Raw genomic sequence first — 24,558 nt, 5'->3', positions numbered from 1 at the left:
CAGTCTAACGCGCGTACGGTCTCTGTAATACTAACACGCATTGTAAAATTGTACATATACAGTGTACATGTACATTATTGCATACGAGCTCGAGTCTTCCGTATTTATTTCTTTCGTAATGTTGATCAACAAATTGTACCTTACCGCACAGTTGTGCGAAGAGAAGCGCACAACGGGGCGAACGATTGTTAAATCGCACAGTTGTGCGGAGAGAAGCGCACAACGGGGCGAACGATTGTTAAATCGCACAGTTGTGCGGATCATGTGTGAACGATGTATGCAAGGGGGGCGCACGCTCCTTTTGGTGCGTTGTGCGGTCACACAGAAATGATAAGTATATCCCGAAATACAGGTAAGGTTAACAAAAATGATAACTATCCCGAAACACAAATAAGGTTAACAGAAATGATAACTATCCCGAAATACAGGTAAGGTTAACAGAAATGATAACTATCCCGAAATACAGGTAAGGTTAACAGAAATGATAAGTATCCCGAAATACAGGTAAGGTAAACAGAAAAGTATAAGTATCCCGAAATACAGGTAAGGTTAACAAAAATGATAACTATCCCGAAATACAGGTAATGTTAACAGAAATGATAAGTATCCCGAAATACAGACAAGGTTAACAGAAATGATAACTATCCCGAAATACAGGTAAGGTTAACAAAAATGATAACTATCCCGAAATACAGACAAGGTTAACAGAAATGATAACTATCCCGAAATACAGGTAAGGTTAACAAAAATGATAACTATCCCGAAATACAGATAAGGTTAACAGAAATGATAACTATCCCGAAATACAGGTAAGGTTAACAAAAATGATAACTATCCCGAAATACAGGTAAGGTTAACAGAAATGATAACTATCCCGAAATACAGGTAATGTTAACAGAAATGATAAGTATCCCGAAATACAGGCAAGGTTAAAAGAAATGATAAGCATCCCAAAATACAGGTAAGGTTAACAAAAATGATAACTCTCCCGGCATACAGGTAAGGTTAACAAAAATGATAACTATCCCGAAATACAGGTAAGGTTAACAGAAATGATAACTATCCCGAAATACAGATAATGTTAACAGAAATGATAAGTATCCCGAAATACAGGTAAGGTAAACAGAAATGATAAGTATCCAGAAATACAGGTAATGTTAACAGAAATGATAAGTATCCCGAAATACAGGCAAGGTTAACAGAAATGATAAGTATCCCAAAATACAGGTAAAGTTAACAAAAATGATAACTATCCCGGAATACAGGTAAGGTTAACAGAAATGATAACTATCCCGAAATACAGGTAAGGTTAACAGAAATGATAACTATCCCAAAATACAGGTAAGGTTAACAGAAATGATAAGTATCCCGAAATACAGGAGAGGTACATAAAAATGGAAAGTAACCCAAAATACAGGCAAGGTACATAGAAATGGAAAGTATCCCGAAATACAGGCGAGGTTAACAGAAATGATAAGTATTCTAAAATACAAGTGAGGTTAACAGAAATGATAACTATCTCGAAATACAGGTAAGGTTAACAGAAATGATAAGTATCCCAAAATATAGGAGAGGTACATAGAAATGGAAAGTAACCCAAAATACAGGCAAGGTACATAGAAATGGAAAGTATCCCGAAATACAGGCGAGGTTAACAGAAATGATAAGTATTCCAAAATACAAGTGAGGTTAACAGAAATGATAACTATCTCGAAATACAGGTAAGGTTAACAGAAATGATAAGTATCCCAAAATATAGGAGAGGTACATAGAAATGGAAAGTAACCCAAAATACAGACAAGGTACATAGAAATGGAAAGTATCCCAAAATATAGGAGAGATACATAGAAATGACAAGTATCCCAAAATACGGGGAAGGTTAACAGAAATGACAAGTATCCCAAAATACGGGGAAGGTTAATAGAATGACAAGTATTCCAAAATATAGGAGAGGTACATAGAAATGGAAAGTAACCCTAAATACAGGCAAGGTACATAGAAATGGAAAGTATCCCGAAATACAGGCGAGGTTAACAGAAATGATAAGTATTCTAAAATACAAGTGAGGTTAACAGAAATGATAACTATCTCGAAATACAGGTAAGGTTAACAGAAATGATAAGTATCCCAAAATATAGGAGAGGGACATAGAAATGGAAAGTAACCCAAAATACAGGCAAGGTACATAGAAATGGAAAGTATCCCAAAATATAGGAGAGGTACATAGAAATGACAAGTATCCCAAAATACGGGGAAGGTTAACAGAAATGACAAGTATCCCAAAATACGGGGAAGGTTAATAGAATGACAAGTATTCCAAAATATAGGAGAGGTACATAGAAATGGAAAGTATCCCAAAATACGGGGAAGGTTAACAGAAATGACAAGTATCCCAAAATACGGGGAAGGTTAACAGAAATGATAAGTATCCCAAAATATAGGAGAGGTTATCAGAATTGATATACAGGCGAGTTAGAAAGAAATGATAGATATCCTAAAATACAGGCAATGTTAATAGAAATGATTTAGTATATTTAGAAAAGTTATTACTGTTATAGCATGTATATGTGCTCGCAAAGTGTTTGAAATGAAAACTGATTTCCAGAAGTCTTGTGAGAAACTCCGTTATCCCTTACAGGTCGTAATAGAGTACTTATGGAGCATCGTGTGTTTACCTATAAACCTCTTAGATACCTGGTATATTATCTTCACCTATCAAAACCTTCCAGATACCTAGTATATTATCATCGTTCTATCACTACTTCCTCCCGGGCGCTTTGCATGCCTATCAGGACCCGCTTTAGTATGGCGATAACGAAGGGGGTAGGTTGTCTACACTCATACTTTGTTACATACCAGAACAGTATATGTACCTGATTCTAGTACCCTGTACCCTGTGTGTGTCTCACACGAGGGGGACTAACAACACGACAAACATGTATGTAGTACGTTAATTCTTCTGTTGTTACCGTGTAAAATATAGAACACGATATTAATAGAATATTTTGCTCGCAATGTATGCAGCAAGGTGCGTTAACCAATGTCTCATCAGTTTTATAAACACAGTAAACGACCGAGAAGGGAGGAGCATCTGTTCCACAAATCAATGGATGCAATGTCTACTTAGTACACTATCTCGATCCACTATAGCGCCGCAACAAATCCTACGGCATTCTCACAAGTCCATGTAAAGTCTGGAGGAATTTTATCAAAAGTACACGGAAACTACAATAGTGTTGGCCTACTAGCAAATAGGTACAAGTGTATTAGGTGACGCGTGCTATCTGTCCTTTATCAGGACTTAAACCATGGTGTTAGCCAACAGCTTCTCCAAGTTTATCTTGGTATAGTTGTAGATAGCGTTTCTTATAAACCGGTTAGCAACATATTAGATCTCTTCAGATTGGAGCTTTCACTCCCGCCTTTAGCATACTGTGATTTACAATGAATATTGCAGTTATTCATCATCTCGATCGGATAACTCAATGTTCTAACTAACTTCCCTATCACTAACATATGATTTATGAAGGATATCAGTTTAATGCCAGTCGGACGTCTAGTGATTAAACTAACCACGATATGGCCGAAATCATATGATAAAAGACTGGCCATAACGAATATTGTCGGACTTAATCCACAAGGGGTCACGTTTCCGCGCATTTTGATGTAATTGAAAGCTGTGAAGAGGGTTTCGACATTACTGAGCTGACACCTAGATTAGAAACACTGTCAGTACCGGTTGTCGTGTTGTGAGGTGTCAACCTACTAATGGAATGGCAGCTCATTTAGTTTCCAACGACGGCGACGTCTTGACAGAAAGAAATTAGATTTGCGAAAAGGTCATCTTGTGAATTACTCGTCTGGAAAATTGTTCTAAAGGATATCAATCTTGGTTAGCGATTGTAGTAATACTTTGACTGTCGCCACGTCTCGGTGTTACTTCCCATACTTATGTCATGATTAATTAAGGTGTCGCCAATGTCAAGGATATCAGATCTCGGGAACATGCTAGTCACTACCTTTATGTACTCAGAAGCTATAATGAATGTCGTGTACGGCTGTCCTGTTTTTTGGGGGGAGTCGAGAGTTTATGCTGTACATCACATGAATAGTGGCCGTCTTTGGCGAGTGCCGACTATACGACCTTGTAGAGCAAAACAGTCTCATTAATGTATCACTAATGATTCATTTCTTTTGCATTGCCACAATGTACTAACCTACTAGTCAGCCGTGACGTCATTACAATTGTGAAGTCATCAATCAGCACGTTGAAGATAGCCGGCCGATACGGGGGAGTTTTATAGAACAAAACATTACAACAATTACTAAACTCACAATAGCAATTTGACCATACATAAAATCATGAGTATTTCCGAACTACCCTGTCTTAGTAACGGACTAAGAACCATTGTAATTGCAACATTTCATACTCCGTATTTTCCAGGAAATGTGTTGTGGAAATTAAATGTATATTTGAACTGATACTGATATAGTGATATTCTGTCTAAGAAAATACCAACGGAACGGTAATTATTTAGATATTTATGACATTGAACACATCAAGGTCGCGAGTGTTCGACTGTTCAAACATAATGTAAAACGTATATATTCGGTAGGCCTATTTGAGAGGTACCAATGATAAACCGTTACCATGACATTGACTAGGTCCCGAAATGTGGACAATACTCCGTCAACACTCTTCGTGGTTCCCTTTTCGGTCTTTGCGTATTGCAGAGTTATCTTCTCTTGGGAGAGGGTATTGATTGTTTCGTCACTTGTTTGTGAGAATAACGTCATCAATTTTTGAGAAAACGACGTAATTTTCTCACACATGCCAATGACGTAACAATCCCAAGAGAAGATAACTCTGCAATAGGCAAAGACGGAATAGACTAATGAGACAGTTACTGACCTGCCTTGTTTGGTATACAAGAAAACTATTAATTCTTGTGACCAAACTGGGACTACTAGAACTCCAAACTACATCAATATTGCATTTTGTTCGGAAAAAGCATGGAATGTGGGGGAGTTTCATGTTAAATCAATTTTGGTCGCAGACTCGCAATAGATTCGCAATTTTGAAACATCCTAGAGACGGGATAAACATCAATGACGTCAAAGATCATGACGTTGATGTGTAAATTAGGAATCCTAAATAATGTGACAGTCCCGCAGTTGTAGTGAAAACATGGTCACTGTTTTAATTTTAATTGATTGCAATCAAGTACAGAATTACATGATTAACTCTAAATAGAATGCAGTTCAATATTAATCTCACATGTATATCAACGTAATGACTATGACGTCACAACTCTAATGATGTCACGATTAACTCGCAGCCGACTGGCGAGTTCACATATAGATGGAATGCAAAGCAAATGTAAATATTTTAGCATTAATCTTCATTTTATTAAGAGTTATCCCTTTGTAATTCAGAACAGGTTTGTATGCATATCGAATAACGCGTGTTATGAATATTTGTCTGTAATCCGGCCTATTCAAAATTACAGGACTAAAGTGATTGTATTATAAATCACAACAGACTTTGGTAAATTGATATTCTGGCTATACAGGGGAAATGTAAATATGGTCGGTCAACAAGGATAAAATTACAATGTGCAAAGGGTGACCGGCAGTGTTTTCGCTTAACATTTGGGGCAAGAGTAGTCATGTATGTACGCACAGGTACATTTACACAATTAGGGTACCCTCAACTCTCACATTTGAGACATTTAAGTGCACCATTGACCTGTATGGTGTACATTCTGGGTCGTATAATGTAAATGATATTGACCATGTGTTGGATCTGACGGTACATCTGACCGTGTTTGTCAGGCAGTGATGGATTGGCCGGCCCAGCTCTGGGTAAACTGTTCCCTGATCTGACCACCCTTATCACAGAGTTGTCGATATAAACCTCATTTACAGGCCAAAGTTACGATAATATTTACTTTCTATCTCGACTATCATTTGTTATCCGCCCGATGTACGGATGTACTACTGTTTTTGTAATCCGTTATCGGTGTGATAGAATTGACAGGACACAATCAACAACGAAACACGACAAGTTTACAATAATGATCCTTTATCAGACTAAAAATTTCATGTATAATTTATTGTGTTTCAAGGGTCCATATTAAATATAAATATTATCAAACATCTCTTTTTCTTAAATAATACGAACATTAAAATGTGTAGAACAATGTATTTCGTCCACCTGACAATCGGCGTTTTCACGGCGTTTTCACAATATTGTTTCCAGTTCTGTCGCATCACACTTCTAACTACTAGGACGCAGGCCCCTGGTGGATGTCATCAAGTTTCACGATGTAAGGATGCCAACTATGGTAGTTCATAGCGGGAAATTCAAGCCTACTTTGAAAATTGTGGTACACGCAAGCGTTCCACGGTACAATAGAGACAACAGATAATGATACACATATCTTACCAACTGTTGAAGTCCGACTTAAACCGCACGTCCATGTCTTAAGCTGCAGAATAATAAAACAGCATCACAAACAACCAAATTGAAATTAAAGAATGAATAAATCGTCAGTTGAATGCCGACTCACATTTGTCACACATGTACGAAACCTGGGCCAATATATTCCATTCTGAATAATGCAACTTAATTACACCAATATTTATCCGAAATGCTGCACTGCCGTTCTATTCCTCCGGTCTACACATGTATCCCCTTTCCATTATAAACATATATCCGTTGTTCAAGAATGACGTGATGATGACGTAATTCCAAAAACACAAAGGCATTTTATTCGTTAGTGATATGTATTGGTGTCTCTCGTGATATACCGTCTCCGCCCAGGTGAATCGTCGCCACGAGAACGCTTGCTTGTTGTGACCTCACAAGCCTCGATCTAACGTTGATTTTCGCCTCGTTTTTGATTCGCAAGCAGCCACTGTCACGTGTAGTCACATCGCAGCTCATGCTTACACAAAGCACCGTTTCAGTGGTAACGTTGAAGTTTCCATTTCAGCATAGGCCTTTGTATGGTTACACTGTAGTTTCTGGAAAATATCAAACGTTAATATTAATTCGTTATACTAAGTAATGTGTAATGCGATTTTGTTAGGACGACATGTACGTTATAAATGCATGCATCATATATCGTTTTCAAAGATGTTTTTTTTTTAATCTATGAAGGAATTTCATGTGTAAATCATTATCTATTTATCATTGTATCGGTTACATCACTGGGTGTATACATGTAAATATATATTTATGCTATATACATATATCATTAACTGTAATATTTTGTTCTCAAATGTGAGCTACAGGTTTCAGTCAATAAATTATGTCGGAGAATAAACTCGTGAGACAGGCTATCAATAAAATTTCTCAAGTCTGATTTATCCAAAAACCCATATATACAAGCAAAACTCTGTTACAAAAATATTTGATTTCTTTTTTTCGAGAGAAATGCGATTCAATACCTCATGTTAATGTGACGTCACAAAGTCTGACGTCACACCGCGTGATGTTACGCGAAAATTAGAAAACGAGCTAGAAGCAACCTGCAGTAGTCAGGTAGTTATGAGATAAATTGTGAAAACCGGTCTATATTACTGGAGTTAATGTTTTGTCAAGATTAGATATCAAGTATGTTTTAACAGTCACTGAGCTATGCACGTCACGTGTATTGGATGTCGACAAGCGGGATTCTCCTGCGTTTCTGTCACAAAACATGGCGCACAGGTGTACAACCTAACTGTTTATAGGTGACCGACACCTGACCTATCTACCGACGAAAACAAAATCCGGCAGAATTGTTTTAACAAAATCCAAATTAAACAAACAAACAGAGCTGTTTTTATTATTTTTAGATTGCTGTTACGATCATATTGTTTACGGATGAAGACAGATTCGCTGGTAGTGCACTGTATAATATCGTCCGAAGGTGAGGTTTCTGTGACTGTATAATGGTATAGAATACATGTGTTATAGTGTTTGGGCCAACACAGCTTGTGTCTATTTTATGTACATTCTGTGTTTGGAAACATTAACATTCCAAGCTACGGATGGGTGACCCTGTAAGGCCATGGCAAAACTGTTTCCGCCTGCTTTAATGTGGATTATTTTTCAAGCACAAAACAATCGTAACCATACAAAAAGTATAAGGACTTGAATGCCATTTAAACCATCCTCAGTTCACACGTAAACAAAGTAAGTCGGGCTATATACGTGTATGGAGAAATACAATTTGTTCGTATGTACGGCCGCAGTAGTGTACCTTTAACAGTAGAGGGAAAACGCAACGGGGTCGCAATGGGGTTCAAATTCACGCACACACATCGTACAGCGAGCAAAGTTATTCTTCAAGCTGAAGCAAGTATGGCGACACTAAACATGTCAAGTAAAAACTATATTTTACACTGTAGTGTACAGTCACTGTATACATGACTTGTGTCTTACTATTGAGTCATTACTTAATTGAGCAACTGTGTCTAACTGTAGTCTTTTTGTGTAACCTGTTTGAACGGTCTATGTGATGATTTTGTACGTGATGTCAGGGTGGATGGTTGTGTACGTGCTGTCAGTTTGGATGGTTGTGTATGTGCTGTGAGTTTGGATGGTTGTGTACGTGATCTCCGTTTGGATGGTTGTGTACGTGATATCAGTTTGGATGGTTGTGTACGTGCAGTCAATGTGATTGTTTTGTTCGTGCGGTTAGCGTGGATGGTTCTGTACGCGCAGTCAATGTGATTGTTTTGTTCGTGCGGTTAGCGTGGATGGTTCTTTACGTGCGGTTAGCGTGGATTGTTCTGTACGTGCAGTCAATGTGATTGTTTTGTTCGTGCGGTTAGCGTGGATGGTTGTGTACGTGCAGTCAATGTGATTGTTTTATACGTGTGGTAAGCGTGGATGGTTCTGTACGTGCGGTCAATGTGATTGTTTTATACGTGTGGTAAGCGTGGATGGTTCTGTACGTGCGGTCAATGTGATTGTTTTATACGTGTGGTTAGCGTGGATGGTTTTGTACGTGGATAGTTGTGTACGTGCTGTCAGTTTGGATGGTTGTGTACGTGCGGTTAGTGTGGATGGTTGTGTACGCGCTGTCAGTTTGGATGGTTGTGTACGTGATGTCAGTTTGGATGGTTGCGCATGTGCTGTCAGTTTGGATGGTTGTGTACGTGCTGTCAGTTTTGATGGTTGTGTACGTGATGTCAGTTTGGATGGTTGTGTACGTGCTGTTAGTTTGGATGGTTGTGTACGCGCAGTCAATGTGATTGTTTTGTACGTGAGGTTAGCGTGGATGGTTCTGTACGTGCGGTCAATGTGATTGTTTTGTACGTACAGTCAAGGAGATTGTTTTATACGTGTGGTAAGCGTGGATGGTTCTGTATGTGCAGTCAATTGGATGGTTGTGTACGGGCTGTGAGTTTGGATGGTTGTGTTCGTGATGTCAGTTTGGATTGTTGTGTACGTGCAGTTAGTGTGGATGGTTGTTTACGCGCTGTCAGTTTGCATGGTTGTGTACGTGATTTCAGTTTGGATGGTTGTCTACGTGCTGTCAGTTTGCATAGTTGTGTACGTGCTGTCAGTTTGAATGGTTGTGTACGTGCGGTTAGGGTGGATGGTTGTGTACGTCATGTCAGCTTGGTTGGTTGTGTACGGGATGTCAGTTTGGATGGCTGTGTACGTGCTGTTGGTTTGGATGGTTGTGGACGTGCAGTTAGCTTAGATGGTTGTGTACGTGCAGTTAGCGTAGATGGTTGTGTCCGTGCTGTCAGTTTGGAGGGTTGTGTACGGGCTGTGAGTTTGGATGGTTGTGTCCGTGATGTCAGTTTGGATTGTTGTGTACGTGATGTCTGTTTGTATGGTTGCGCATGTGCTGTCTGTTTGGATGGTTGTGTAAGTGCAGTTAGCGTAGATGGTTGTGTCCGTGCTGTCAGTTTGGAGGGTTGTGTACGTGCTGTTAGTTTGGATGGTTGTGTCCGTGATGTCAGTTTGGATTGTTGTGTACGTGATGTCTGTTTGTATGGTTGCGCATGTGCTGTCATTTTGGATGGTTGTGTACGGGCTGTGAGTTTGGATGGTTGTGTAGGTGCTGTCAGTTTTGATGGGTGCGTACGTGGTGTCAGTTTGGATGGTTGCGCATGTGCTGTCAGTTTTGATGGGTGCGTACGTGGTGTCAGTTTGGATGGTTTTGTACGTACAGTCAAGGTGATTGTTTTATACGTGTGGTTAGGTGTACGTGATGTCAGGGTGGATGGTTGTGTACGCGCTGTCAGTTTGGTTGGTTGTGTACGTGCTGTTAGTTTGGATGGTTGTGTAAGTGCAGTTAGCGTAGATGGTTGTGTCCGTGCTGTCAGTTTGGAGGGTTGTGTACGTGCTGTTAGTTTGGATGGTTGTGTCCGTGATGTCAGTTTGGATTGTTGTGTACGTGCAGTTAGCTTAGATGGTTCTGTGCATGCGGTTAGCGTGGATGGTTCTGTACGTGCGGTCAATGTGATTGTTTTGTACGTGCAGTCTATGTGATTGTTTTATACGTGTGGTAAGCGTGGATGGTTGGGTACGTGGTGTCAGTTTGGATGGTTGCTCATGTGCTGTCAGTTTGGACGGTTGTGTACGTGCGGTTAGTGAGGATGGTTGTGTACGCGCTGTCAGTGTGGATGGTTGTGTACGTCATGTCAGCTTGGTTGGTTGTGTACGTGCTGTCAGTTTGGATGGTTGTGTACGTGCAGTTAGCTTAGATGGTTCTGTGCATGCGGTTATCGTGGATGGTTGTGTACGTGCAGTCAATGTGATTGTTTTGTTCGTGCGGTTAGCGTGGATGGTTCTTTACGTGCGGTTAGCGTGGATTGTTCTGTACGTGCAGTCAATGTGATTGTTTTGTACGTGCGGTCAATGTGATTGTTTTATACGTGTGGTTAGCGTGGATGGTTCTGTACGTTTGGTCAATCTTATTGTTTTGTACGTGCAGTCAATGTGATTGTTTTGTACGTACAGTCAATGTGATTGTTTTGTACGTGAGGTTAGCGTGGATGGTTCTGTACGTGCAGTCAATGTGATTGTTTTGTACGTGCAGTCAATGTGATTGTTTTATACGTGTGGTTAGCGTGGATGGTTCTGTACGTGCAGTCAATGTGATTGTTTTGTACGTGCAGTCAATGTGATTGTTTTATACGTGTGGTAAGCGTGGATGGTTCTGTACGTGCGGTCAATGTGATTGTTTTATACGTGTGGTTAGCGTGGATGGTTTTGTACGTGCAGTCAATGTGATTGTTTTATACGTGTGGTTAGCGTGGATGGTTTTGTACGTACAGTCAATGTGATTGTTTTATACGTGTGGTTAGCGTGGATGGTTCTGTACGTGCGGTCAATCTTATTGTTTTGTACGTACAGTCAATGTGATTGTTTTATACGTAAGGTTAGCGTGGATGGTTCTGTATGTGCAGTCAATGTGATTGTTTTGTACGTGCAGTCAATGTGATTGTTTTGTACGTGTGGTTAATGTGATGGTTTTGTACGTGCAGTCAATGTGATTGTTTTGTACGTGTGGTTAGCGTGGATGGTTCTGTACGTGCGGTTAATGTGATGGTTTTGTACGTGCGGTTAATGTGATGGTTATGTACGTGCGGTTAATGTGATGGTTATGTACGTGCGGTCAGGATGGATGGTTCTCTACTATTTTTCTGTAAAGTGAATAGTATGTTTGTATACACTCAGTTGGGATATGATATATGTATGTATGTGTTGATTAAACGCCATCTGTCCGTCTGGGAAATAAAAGGTCCGTGCTCTACCTGTTTTGTTACTCGTGTATATTCTAAATGTATACACCACCAGTGGTTGCTTGCTTTTGTCAGTTGTAGAACGTTAATTTGACTTTTTAATTATAAGGCCTGTCTGTATATAGCTATAATTCGGTCTAATAAAAGTTCGATGTCACGTGACGTGTAATAAGAATCATTGTACCAAGTGACGAGACCAAGTTGAGGAGGTTTTTTTTCTCTATACTAACATTGTAATAAAATATTTCATATATGTTATTTACCCGTCGTTCGTAAAGCTAGCCAATAGTTAGAATTAAGCATCCATTATGTACATCGCGTAGTGACGGAAAATGTCCGTGAACCAGTTTGTTAACACCTGTGTTATGAAATGCGTTATAAGAAATGGTTAGATATATACCATGATAGAATGCGATGTTTTAAACTGTTAGGTAAATATCACTGAGAGAGGTTATTTTACATGTGTTGGTGAATTATATATGTATATGATAGAAAAGTATTTAATGTGTTCACATAGCTTCGGATTTTTATGAATATCACCGAGACTCGTTTCATATAAATCTATAGTATAGAAACTCGATAGGGAAACTATTTAGAAACCTTTTTAACTCGGTTGAAATATGTATTATGTAATATTAATCACAATATTATGTTATGTTTTAAAGTACGCTGTTAGTCATGTAATTGTGAAGACCATAAAAATGCAAACATTTAAAATAGATGTATTCTTCGTAACGAGTACATGTTGTAATGCACAGTCATTTCTAATGCTGGGTATCAAAGTTGAACAATATGCCATGTGAAGTGGGTGGCGTGGGTGTAAATATCTGTCAAAATAAACCGCACCAGCGTCAATTAAATCAAAATGAGTTCCCTTTTTGTAACGCACCAAGCGTTCACGTAAATACAAGCACTTGTTCCGAAACGTAACTCGGCAAAGCAGTTGAATATTCATGATGTAAACATCCGATTGCAATGCATGATAACCCTATATAGTATACCTATGTACGCATATGACCATGGCTAATAACGCATGTCCAGTATAAAATAACAGTCTACCACAGCTGGCTAATTACTAGATCTGTTTTCGACAGAATATCAAAATGTTATACCACATTTTATTCACTCTCACAGAATCGTCTCAAGAAAACACGAACGAATCTAACGACATTGAAAAAGAGAAGGAAAAAGTTCAAACTATTAAAGATATGTGCATGATATCCAGACGACTTTTAGTACCGGTAAATAAATAAAAGTTCAGATCTGATCTAATTATGAGTGTTAGAGTTTCCTTCTGTACACACTTCGACAATTAGTTATGGGTCATGAAATGACGTTGAACAACCAACAATAATTAATACAAAACAAACGACTCTACTAGACAACAAGAAAAGACACTATAGTTACGGTGGGGTTTTTTTTGTATTTGAACTGCTTCCTATTAATTTAAAACCTATTTTCTACACATCCACGTGAACAAGGAGAAAACAGCAACAGCTACCAGTGCTTACCACATTAAGCGTGACATCTTTCATTTACCGGATGTCACATATGCGGCCATGATATATGGCGCATCGCAGGCTAATCTAATCAATAAGAAGGCAAGAGAGACAGCACAACATATCGATAACTTTTGCCTTTTGTTAATGCCCATTGCGCGTCACAAATGTTTGCAGCCAGAAGACAGTTTCTAGGAAACGGGTTTAGCACTGGGAACACTAAATTGTATGTGACCTTTCCTAGGCAGGGTAAGAAATATCGACCCACACTTGAACCGCTGTCGGATGAAGGAATGATATACACAGCTAAATGTCGCACGAATTTTGGGGTAATAAAGTTCAATTTAATGTCTTTGCTTCCGTTTATTTTTCGGTTGGTAATTTGGTGTCGGTGTTTCATTTCCAGCATTTTGAGACAAAAATAAAATAAATTCATGGCGAATTGCTTTTTGGCACAAACCGAGAAGTACACGGATAAGTTAATGGTTTACTGTATTGTTCGCTGGTAAATTGTCTAAGCTTGCAATTGCATTACCAGAATTATATAACAAGTTGCTGGCAGTCTAAGGTTAACACTACTTTATATATTTAACATATTCATTCCCCTGAACAAGATATTAGGTTGATTACTTGTACAGTGACGTTGGCGCGCATTGAGATATTGTCCCAAAAAGCAGGTACTTTGGGCTGGAGACTTTATAACACCGAATAAGTATTTAAATAAATAAGAAAACAATTCTTGCATAAATATTTGATATAAATAACTCTCAAATACAAACATTGACCAAGCAGTAAGCCAATTCCCTGAAGTATATAGCGGATGAACATGACCTCGTGCCGTCTACAGAATGAAGAATTGGCGATATCTCTGTCATGAATACATACAATATATATACTATGGTTCACTGGATTATCTTCACGAAGCGACTCGTGTTCAGATAAGATTAATATCTGCACGGCATGTCAGTATATATCAGAAAACTTTCGAAGAAATAAAACTTATAATGCTAACCCACAGTGTAGTAGGTACCGTTAGGTGTGTATGTATTCCCCTGTCAGTATATAGACATACGGAAGGTGCTGATGCGTGTCCTACAATCGATACAGCTCTATATGGAAAACCCCATTCATCAGGGAGATAATCGGGGCTAATTCCCCCGAGAATCGTGTCGCTACCGTCTCCCGGAGGCCGAGACGAGACCAGTCCAAATCTAATTATGTCTACGTTGGACCCAAATGAAAACCAAACAAAACCGACATTGCAATGATGACAGCCATCATTGGCGATCAGCGCGCCACACGTGGACAGAATTTTCACTGTGGAAATTGTAAATCTCAGTTGTTTGTTTCGTAGATGTGTGTTTCGTGTTTAAAGCCTTGCTTGATATTTTGGTGCATGAAGCTAATATGGGGCGTGCTTATTTTAGTTTGAAACTGGAAATGATTTCTACATACGACTACAAACAATTAAAATTTTGTTATACAAATTCGATTATTGCATAATATTCTGTGGAAACAGAGTTTACTTTTTAGAGTTACTTGTGAACGCATTATACGTTTTTCTATGACCATTTACTAGAACGATTTTAGACATATAAATCCCTGCATCAAATCAAGCAGTTTATATTATTATGTATGTAGTACGATAGCATAGTATGATGGGGGGAAAACTGTTGTTAATTGTATTATTATTATACAGACTTAGTGTATGCTATAGTATGTCTGAATCTATTTATAAACATGTCACATGACCGGGAAACAAAACCTAACGCATCCAGGAAACACATAATTCCTTTTTGAGAAATATGACGTTGTTTTTGCTCCAGATATAAAAGTAACATCACAAATGACATATATTGTTTAATATTGCCCTGGAAGTAAGGAGATATGGATGTTTGTTTCCCTCATTGAATCAAATACTATTCACTTCATAGAGAATTCATTCATAGCATCCGACTTCCTGCACAACAAGTGTATTATATATCAAGTGTCTAATGTAAAAGGTTCAAAGCAGCAACAACTAGTATGAAAATCGACTTTTGCATACTGAAATAAATCATAGAACGTGTGTATTCAGAAGTTTATAGAAAGAGCCATCCTACAATATACAATATATAGATTATAACAATAAGTGGGGAGGGGGAGTGGAGTGTGGACCGCATATCATATTGATATGTGCCTTTATTCTGCGCTGTTTAGCAAGTATTAATCCAATGCATTAACAAAAAGTTAAAACAGGAGGATTTAAACACGCTTTTGTGTATCTTATATGGTGTTGAACTGAGTAAGTCGCGTGACAAATTCAACATAAGATGCTTCAAAGCTTAATTTGTTCAAGACCGCTTCCATTCATTTTCCCATGAAAACGACAATAACAATAGTCAAGCCTTTTAATTCATATGACGTCCTGAAGATACAATGCTATAAATCCATAATGCCTATATGACGTCATGTCGAGACAGACATTAATATATACAAATGTACATGTAATATGACGTCATATCGATACCTATACATCTATCTACTTAGCACCCTGTGTCATGTCGAGACAATAGACGTAGTATGGCTTCGTGCCATTCAACATTCCTAATTGGACGTGATAACATAGATTGAAGAGTATGTCTAGTTAGGGAATGACGTCATATGGAGACAGAATAAAAAAAAAAATGCCCCGGAAAGAGAAGTAAAATTAATTAAAAACCTGATTAATCAGTCGTAACATATAAATTAAGTGAAGCAAAGCGAACGTAACTAGAACTACTTTCAATAACAGTACAATGCAGGGTTACAGTGGATAGATTCAGTCACCCAGAGCGTACGGTAAGCACCACCACCAACCACCACCAAAAGCAGAGTGAAAAGAGGCGATTTGCAAGAAATATGTGAAGCGCTGTAGAATATATTTATAATTTAGCCGATGATGTTATTTCACTTACCGACAGACGAACTGTTAACCTCCTCTGCGATAACAACACAATAAAACAAATTATGCTTCATATTCAAAACTGTACATCAACTGTTAACGTTTGCTGAAGACCAGTATTAACAATACAACCCTGATCATTTTTCAAAGTAAAAATATACCAAGACATGTGTTATTTTGTCTGGTTTTAAATTTTATCACAAAAATACCTAAATCGAAAAAGTCGAACCTTAATTTATCTCCAATACGAAAGAGTTCCACTCTGAACATATGTACACACTATCTGTTGTGACTGTTAGTTTTATCTAGGTCATTTAATTGGTGACACACTTAAAGCGTGATAGTAAAATCCAAATCATTCCGTTGAATTAAAATTCAAATCATTCCATAAATCAAATATCCTTTATAAGAGGTAGGAGGTAGGGGAACGCTGACACTAATCACAGGTGTAATAAAGCATATAAATGAACAAATGAATGGTACGTGGATAATCCACGATGAAGGCGACCGTAGCCATTCACACATGGTCTTTGCATTATAAATATCAATTCACTGAAATGAGTTACAATATGAATACATTTGTAGCTTCAGCAAATATCGATGTGATCATAACATGAAAATGTTATAGGCAAAAACTGGGGAAACATTGATTTATAAGGAAATAAAAGTTATCTTTCTCTATAAACTACACGTAGTTGCTATTTCATTGAAAACTTTTACAAGACATGACTAAAACATGAACTTGCATTTCAACTTCATTAGAAAAAACCATTTATGGGATGCTTACAGTAAGCACTACAATGGATTGTATTTGGATAGACTTTAAACCAATACCTGGCTGAAATTACAACCCTAAACACAGATAGTCCATATATATGTCATATTTACCTTTCCTACTCTTGACGGGTTTTGCGGGGACAGGCGGTTTGATGGACGGTTTGAGTTTCTCTGGCTCCACAGGTGGCGCTACCGGTGCCGACTTTATAGAGGAACTTTTCTGTTTTTTAAAATGAGAGAAGAATCCCTTTTTCGTCGGCGTAGTTGGCTTTTCTTGGCTGGCTTCCTTATTAGTCAAAGACGCCGGTTTTTCTGGAGGAACCGGTTTGACATTTGTAACCTCAGGTTCACTAATTCGCACGCGACCATTTTTCACTCTGCTCTCTTCATCCCTACTGCCTGTTGTGGTACCATTCGTTGGCGGTTGGTCAGCGTGTGTCACCTTGAGTATTGGATGGGGAGCTGATGATGTCACTGGAGACGTAGCAGGGTGATCTGGTACATCAGGTGACGGAAGAGGAGATATTTTTTCAGATTTGGTACTAGGAGATTTTTTTACGGGTGATGTCTTCTTTTTACCAGTTTCAAACATAAGTCTTAGTTGTGAGAAAGGCACGACCGGTATCGGCATGAGTTCTTTAGATTTTTCTTTTTTCCGTAATCTGTCACTAGGTAATCGGAAGTTCATGGGGGGCAATGGGGATTTTTCCGGCGTAACAGGGAGTTTAGGTGCACGAAGAAACCTATTTGCACTCGACGGTGTAACTCTGGTCTTTATCACGACAGCACCGGAAGTGGGACTAATAGAGGGACAAGGACATGACGTTGTGGACATTGCATACCCTATGGAGTTGAGTGTTGACGTCGAGTCTCGTCGTTCAGAGAAAAGACTATACGTACTTCCGCTCCGCGAAACACTCGACCTTTTGTACCAATCAGGGACGTTAAGCTTCTGTAGAGATTTAGCAACGCGAATCTCGTGTATAGACGGCACACGCTTAAGACTTCCGTCTCCCTCAACTTCCTCGTCGATGTCCGTTTCCAACGCCATGAGACTTTTAGACTTTGGCATGTTTCGGTCGGCGAATCGACCCTTCCTCACCTTTTGTTCTTCCAGATTTCTTGACGTTATCATGTCACTCATGCTTGCAGTTCTTTGTAAAGGTATATGCTGAAACCCAAACATATCAACGTCAGTTTCGTGAAGGAAAAATGTTTCAAACGTTTCACCAGAGTCAATATCTGTTTCCACCAATGACGAAACAGACCCATAACTGAGCAAAGGTTCGTGTAATTGATCTATAGATTCTGTGGTTTTTTGTATTTCTTTGTGTTTATGAGCCGAGAACATACAGTCTTTGTGAAGGGTGTCGAACGCGGGTTTTTCGAACGAGTCGTCACTATTGTGCCGCGGGGAATGCATACTGCTTAGATTATCTACACGCTCAAAGCTCAATATGCGGCGAGTTTTTTGAGCTGGCGTTGTCTCGCGACGCGTATAAATACGTTGTCTCGTCGGCGTTTTAGACACGGACATTTTGAAGTGCTCGAACTGCGAGCTCACGTTGTCCGTCAGATTATCAGCACTGAGAAAGCGGTGTCGAGAGGACATGATCTTTTGGCGAATAACGGGTAGCGGATTTTTGTCGGGTGTCCGTACGACCGGTGGAGAAGGGTTTATCACAACAGGTTCAGTGAGCACGGATTTGTATTGCTCAGGTTTGCGAACGCGCGAACGTTCCTGTTGTTTACTGATTTTCGCTTTTATACCCTTTAACCCGGAAGGACTAACAACAGACGTTCGAACAACCCAACCAAACGTTGGCACAACTGGAATATGTTTGTATTCGTTGGATGCATCTGAATCCGTCGCTTTTTCTTGTTTTTCAACTTTTTCTGTTGAAGACCGTTCATGGTCTACTTCCGGCTGAAGTTTAGTAGGAGAATTCACTGACTTTGTGTACTGCTCTATACACGGAGCTATTGCACTTTCAAGGTCGTCCAATGTACTGGAATTAATCACGTCTGATCCTGCGGGGTCACCAATAACAGATTCATGTTTTGTTTCACATTTAGTCGCAATCGGCAGCGAAGTCGACACGTCATCAACAACAAGATTGCGTATCTCAGCCTTCGGAATTATGTCCGTCTCCCTTGTCAGATTCACTGGAGATTGTGTTTTGACTGTTTGTGGTGAAATATATTCAACCGAAGATGCAATGGATCGGTTTGAGGACAATATATCGTCGATGATTGTTTCATTAATAGTAGATTGTTTTGAAGGTGAAATATCGTCTGAGACTGTTTCTCTCCTCAATGATAAAGGCGACACGTCGTCGATGGCAGTTTCTTTTGTATTGTATGTAGGTAACCGATCGTGCATGGCAGGCTCTTCTTGTTCGCGTATTGAAGGAAATATATTGTCTATATCAGTTTCTTTTCTATATTGCGGGTTTGAACAATCGTCAATGACGGTTTCCTTCGGCGTTTTAGTCTCTCTGATGTATTCTTGTTTACTGTTTGGAGCAAACACCTGATCGATTACAGTCGGCGGCGGTGTAATATCGTCGATCACAGTCTCCTTTTGACGGTTTGATGGTGATATGTCATCGATAACAGTCTCCATTTGACGATGTGACAGTGATATATCATCGATAACAGTCTCCATTTGACGATGTGACGGTGATATATCATCGATAACAGTCTTCATTTGACGATGTGACGGTGATATATCATAGATAACAGTCTCCATTTGACGATTTGACGGTGATATGTCATCGATAACAGTCTCCATTTGACGATTGGACGGTGATATATCATCGATAACAGTCTCCATTTGACGATGTGACGGTGATATGTCATCGATAACCGTCTCCATTTGACAGTTTGACGGTGAAATATCGTCGATCACAGTATCCTTTTGACAGTTTGACGGTGAAATATCGTCGATCCCAGTATCCTTTTGACGATTTGACGGTGAAATATCGTCGATCCCAGTATCCTTTTGACAGTTTGACGGTGAAATATCGTCGATTACAGTCTCCTTTTGACGGTTTGACGGTGAAATATCGTCGATAACAGTCTCCATTTGACGATTTGACGGTGAAATATCGTCGATCACAGTCTCCTTTTGACGGTTTGACGATGAAATATCGTCGATCACAGTCTCCATTTGACGATTTGACGGTGAAATATCGTCGATCACAGTCTCCTTTGGACGACATAACGTCGAAATATCGTCAATAACAGACTCCCGAGTTTCGATTGTTGACATCAATGCCGGTACAATGCTTAAATCGGTTTCATTGTGTTGCCCATGAACTTTCGTATGATTTCCCTGGTCATGTTCTGTTTGGTCGATATTCAAATCACTCTCATTGATAAACAACTCCACGGTAGATACATCATCACAGCTACCACTTGCGTTACGAGATTCAATTCCTTGTGGACAGACATCTGTTACGACACTAAATTGTCTATTATCCGGAGATAATCCACTTTGATTAGGAGAAAAACTATTGCACTGTATCCCGGAGTCTTGTTCCTCATCTATATGCAATGCTTCGTCCAAACTTTCTCGAGAACTTTGTTCTATCACATTCTCCTGCAGACTACGCATGCGTATATCACCACTTCCTGTCATATCAGCTGAGCTGAGGTCTGAGTGAGAGTCACTCGTGCGATCATTGTCCGACATGTCCTGCGTATTATCTAGACTCGCACTAATTCCCTTTGACTGCTCGAGTTGGTTGTGCTCAAACAATAAATCATTTTTTAAACTTTTGTTGAAGTCAGAATCGTTTTCTCTGTCATTGTCTCTTATCAGAGAGCCCGATCTATTGCACGCCGACCGATCAATGGCATCTGGTATCAGGTCTCTATCTGACAAATCCTCCTCGGAAACGTGTGGTTTGTCTCCGTGTACACCGTTCACACCATTCATAACACACGGCACATCTGTTTCTACAACTCCATTGGTAATACTTCCGGTATCTGTTACATGCTCATTCGGAGCATATTCGTCCTGTTCATTAATTGTATTGTGAATGTAAGTTTCTGTCGGACTTGGAACCCTGTCCTCTGTGAAGTACCTAACACGGTGATCAGTATAAACCTCCTCTGTCTTTGTAAATACCACAGACTTGCCGTCCTCACCTGGCTGAACGTCGTACCCGTCATTAGAAGGATTCAGACCAAGCGCGTCCAGATTTGTCACCGTGTCCAATTTCCGAAGGTGACTTTGATCACCCATCACAAGAAAGAAAGAGTCCTCATCGGAATCATGATCAAATTCAAACTCGGCAAAGTCGTCTTCATAAGGATTGTACTCACGTGGTTCTACGTCATCGTCAGAGCTGTTGACGTAATCCTCTATATTCGTCGATATGTTTTGAAAACGTGGCACAGTATCAACATTTGTGTCTGGGATCGATGAAACCGTAAACTCATCCTCATCCTCATCAATGTTTTGGTAACTTATAACACTGACATTGCTGCTCTCGGGAATGCTTGTGTTGACACTTTCCAGCTGTTCGACACATTCTTGTCCTAATGGAGTAAAGTTGACAGAGTCTGGATCACTGAATTTGCCGCCTGAGTAAGATTCCTGGTCACGTGGGTCTTGATCAGTATCGCCATCGTCCTCAACGGGGTCCTCACCCTCCTCAGGGATGCTAGCTAATTGGGACAGAGCGAACATTTCGTCGTCGGAGAGTGTGTTACCGGTGCCTGCACCGTCCTTATCCACCCTATCACTGGGGTCCCGATCGGTGTCTCCTTCTGTTCGTAGGGCAGATTCCTCTGTGGTAGGGTGTTTTATACCTACAATTAGTGTAGAGTTTGGGGTTTCATGTACCTCACCTGTAGGCGGTAATAATTCCTCATTTGTTACTTTAATCTCTGTAATAAAATCGCCGTAAGTGAATTCCTGTGTTTTTTGCCCATTGTCCTCCTCTATAAAGTCGATATCAATGACACCGTCCTTTAATCCCGCAGTCGGCTGACGATTGTTATTTGTCTCGATTTCTGCCCATTCTGACTCCACTAACTGGGGAATGTGTATCACAGAATCACTTTTTTCAACACAATTTTCGTCTCCATCATAACAATCCTCGGAATTTGAGTCTGATGCATTGTCGTCGTCGTCACTTAAGCTGCCTATTGGATGTTCCTGTTTGGGATAATCCCCAGGCTCCCCGCGACCTCCAGATCCAAGTAATGTACGATCCGTTGATCTGTTTTGATTTAATTCCCCGTCCTCATCGTCATCAACATCTACACTGACGACAGTCACAACAGAAGCACTACTACAAGACTCGTCCGAAATATAACCATCAAATATATCCTCGACCGCACACGTACGTACGGGCGATTCGGCAATGCTACTGTCGTCTGCTGGTGGGTTTAAATCCAGATCCCTACAGTGATGTTTATTAATGTCAAGCTTTGGAACGCGGCTTTCATTCATACAATGTTCGGTGTCACCAACCCGTGACCTCTCCCCTTCAATCACATTAACAATGGCGGGCCCCGGGCCTTCGCGCCGAGATGTAAACAAATCCACGTGGTCTGAGCTGGTGTCGTCTGCTCCAGGTACGACAGGTATATCCGCGGGATATGATGGATCACGCCTGTTTAACTCAGCGTGTATGACACATACAGGCGAATCTACATCCGTCCCCTCGTCAGTTTTATTTATACCTGTCCGAGTTTCATCGTTATCACCTTCATTTCCGCGATGATCGTTGACGGTGTCATTGACTTTATCTCCAACATCGCTTGAAATACCAGAATTTGGTGTTTTGTCATACGTATTTTGATCACTGTTTTCATTCACATATGCATTGTCATTGTTTCCAAAGTTTCTCTTACCTTCGTCATTTTCATCATTTGATTCATCCTCGCTAGCACACATGTCATCTGAATCTTCCTCTATAATAGGCTCCAAAGCATTCGAATAATTTGCATCGTCGTCATCATCGGAATCGATCATGGGGGGCTCGTACTCGCCCTCCTCACTGTCACTAGTTTCACTATCACTACTTTTGTCTCCCATTATGTTAGTATAACCGTCATTTTCCACTATGCTGCGGTACTCGCGGTTCACATACTGCTCGTCCTCACCCTCAGACGTCGTAACGACACCCCCTCCATCGGGGTCACTGCTATCCGATCCTCCCGTATAACTCTGGTCCGAGGATTCGGACCTGGTCCTCACATTTGACGTCATGAAGTCTTTGGGTTTTCTCCGCGTGTTTATATTCCAGTAAGCATCCTCCTCCCAATTATTGTACCCCCATGCAGGCTGCTCATCCCCATCAGATTCATTCACCTCCTCTCTATGGGCACCAACGGACTGTGCTGTCTGATTTTCGTCCTCGTCCATTGGGGGTACGTTATGTCCGGACATTCTATAAGTTGACTGTGAAGAATGTGACTGACTCTCGTGTTTACATTCCATTACATCGTGACCTGAGGTCATATGTGATCTCTGATTACTGACGGGTATGGGTACTCCATGGGGTCCCTGATGTCTGCTCCCGTCGCTGTCACCTTGCTCTTCCGGGTCACTGGGCGGGCCACCACCCGTCGCACCCTGCACTGCAAGCAAATGTTGACGAATTTGATATGCACTCACATCACCGTTCTCATCACCATTTTCAACTAAAAGCCTCCAAGAAAACATGATGGTTATTATTGTAGCTATAGCGGCCGTGAGGAACCTTTCGAATGCCCCGTCAGCCCCCACCGTGGTCCCCGTGCCTGTGTTAGTAGCCCAGTTCTCCATGCTGTTTTCTCCTATCTGTCAACTGGACACACTTCACTGATCTCCTTACTGTAATTTGTACCTACCGGCACAACACAGGTATACACTACATACATACACATATACAGTGTGTTCTGTTAACCAGTCAGTCCTTGCCATCAGCATGGTCGTTGTTTACCGTCTCAATCTTACCAAAAAATGCCAGATGAAATAACAGTGTCCTTGCGGGGTACATATACGTTCCACCCGCTAACATTCCCACACTCACCTCAAAACATCTCGAGTATTTTGTGAATGTACCACATCGACGAATGTTTAGAATAGATCGAGATTCCTTGCGGTGTTATCCAATGGAGCGTCAGAGCTGGGTCACATGATACCGAGGCCGGATCGATACTACAGTGTTATTAGCGATCTGACACACATGAGCTTGTGTCGTTGGGCTGACAGCTCGCGACGTTAACTTGTTTTAACACTCACTAATTGTCCACTTGTTTATCAAAGATTAATGCCTCACCTGCGATAATCTAGCTGACGGCGGCAGGTCAAAGGACACAGATACTGTCACAGCGTTTCGCGCTCCCTGAGGATCCGATGTAAACATTGGACGGAGCGATAAGCCTTAACCGTGTGTGTACCGACATGGACACGTGTGTTTTGTTCGGGTGTATGTCTACAGATTTAATTTCTATTTCAAATGGTGACGTAAGCATTTGGTATAATTCCACGAGTCAGTTGAAGGCCATGTATTGTTGTATTGGTCGTGTACAGGTGTTACCGACTGTGTATTTATATTTATAATTATACCGTACGGTCTGGTGGGCCCGTCTACGACA

At 40.3% G+C, this 24,558-nt stretch overlaps 1 protein-coding gene across 1 annotated transcript; it reads right to left on the bottom strand.

The window, feature by feature from the left end:
• Positions 1-6,068: 6,068 nt before the first annotated feature.
• LOC110451385 lies at positions 6,069-24,314 on the bottom strand. Its single transcript, XM_021499365.1, has 3 exons — positions 17,068-24,314; positions 16,193-16,216; positions 6,069-7,029 (listed from the first exon to the last, which is right to left on the bottom strand). Exons 1-3 carry the CDS (start codon positions 23,741-23,743, stop codon positions 7,016-7,018), a joined length of 6,714 nt encoding a protein of 2,237 aa, XP_021355040.1. The 5' UTR covers positions 23,744-24,314; the 3' UTR covers positions 6,069-7,015.
• Positions 24,315-24,558: the final 244 nt, after the last annotated feature.

Source organism: Mizuhopecten yessoensis, unplaced genomic scaffold (assembly GCF_002113885.1).
Source record: "Mizuhopecten yessoensis strain PY_sf001 unplaced genomic scaffold, ASM211388v2 scaffold5979, whole genome shotgun sequence".
NCBI lineage: Eukaryota > Metazoa > Mollusca > Bivalvia > Pectinida > Pectinidae > Mizuhopecten > Mizuhopecten yessoensis.
Note: the sequence above shows the minus strand (reverse complement) of the source record. Positions and strands in the feature narration are given on the sequence as shown.

Coding starts and splice junctions, on each gene's coding strand:
- LOC110451385 (XM_021499365.1), bottom strand. CDS start 23,743: ATGGAGAACTGGGCTACTAACACAGGCACGGGGACCACGGTGGGGGCT. Junction 16,217..17,067: donor ACCCGTCAAGAGTAGGAAAG/GTAAATATGACA, acceptor TTGTTATCGCAG/AGGAGGTTAACAGTTCGTCT.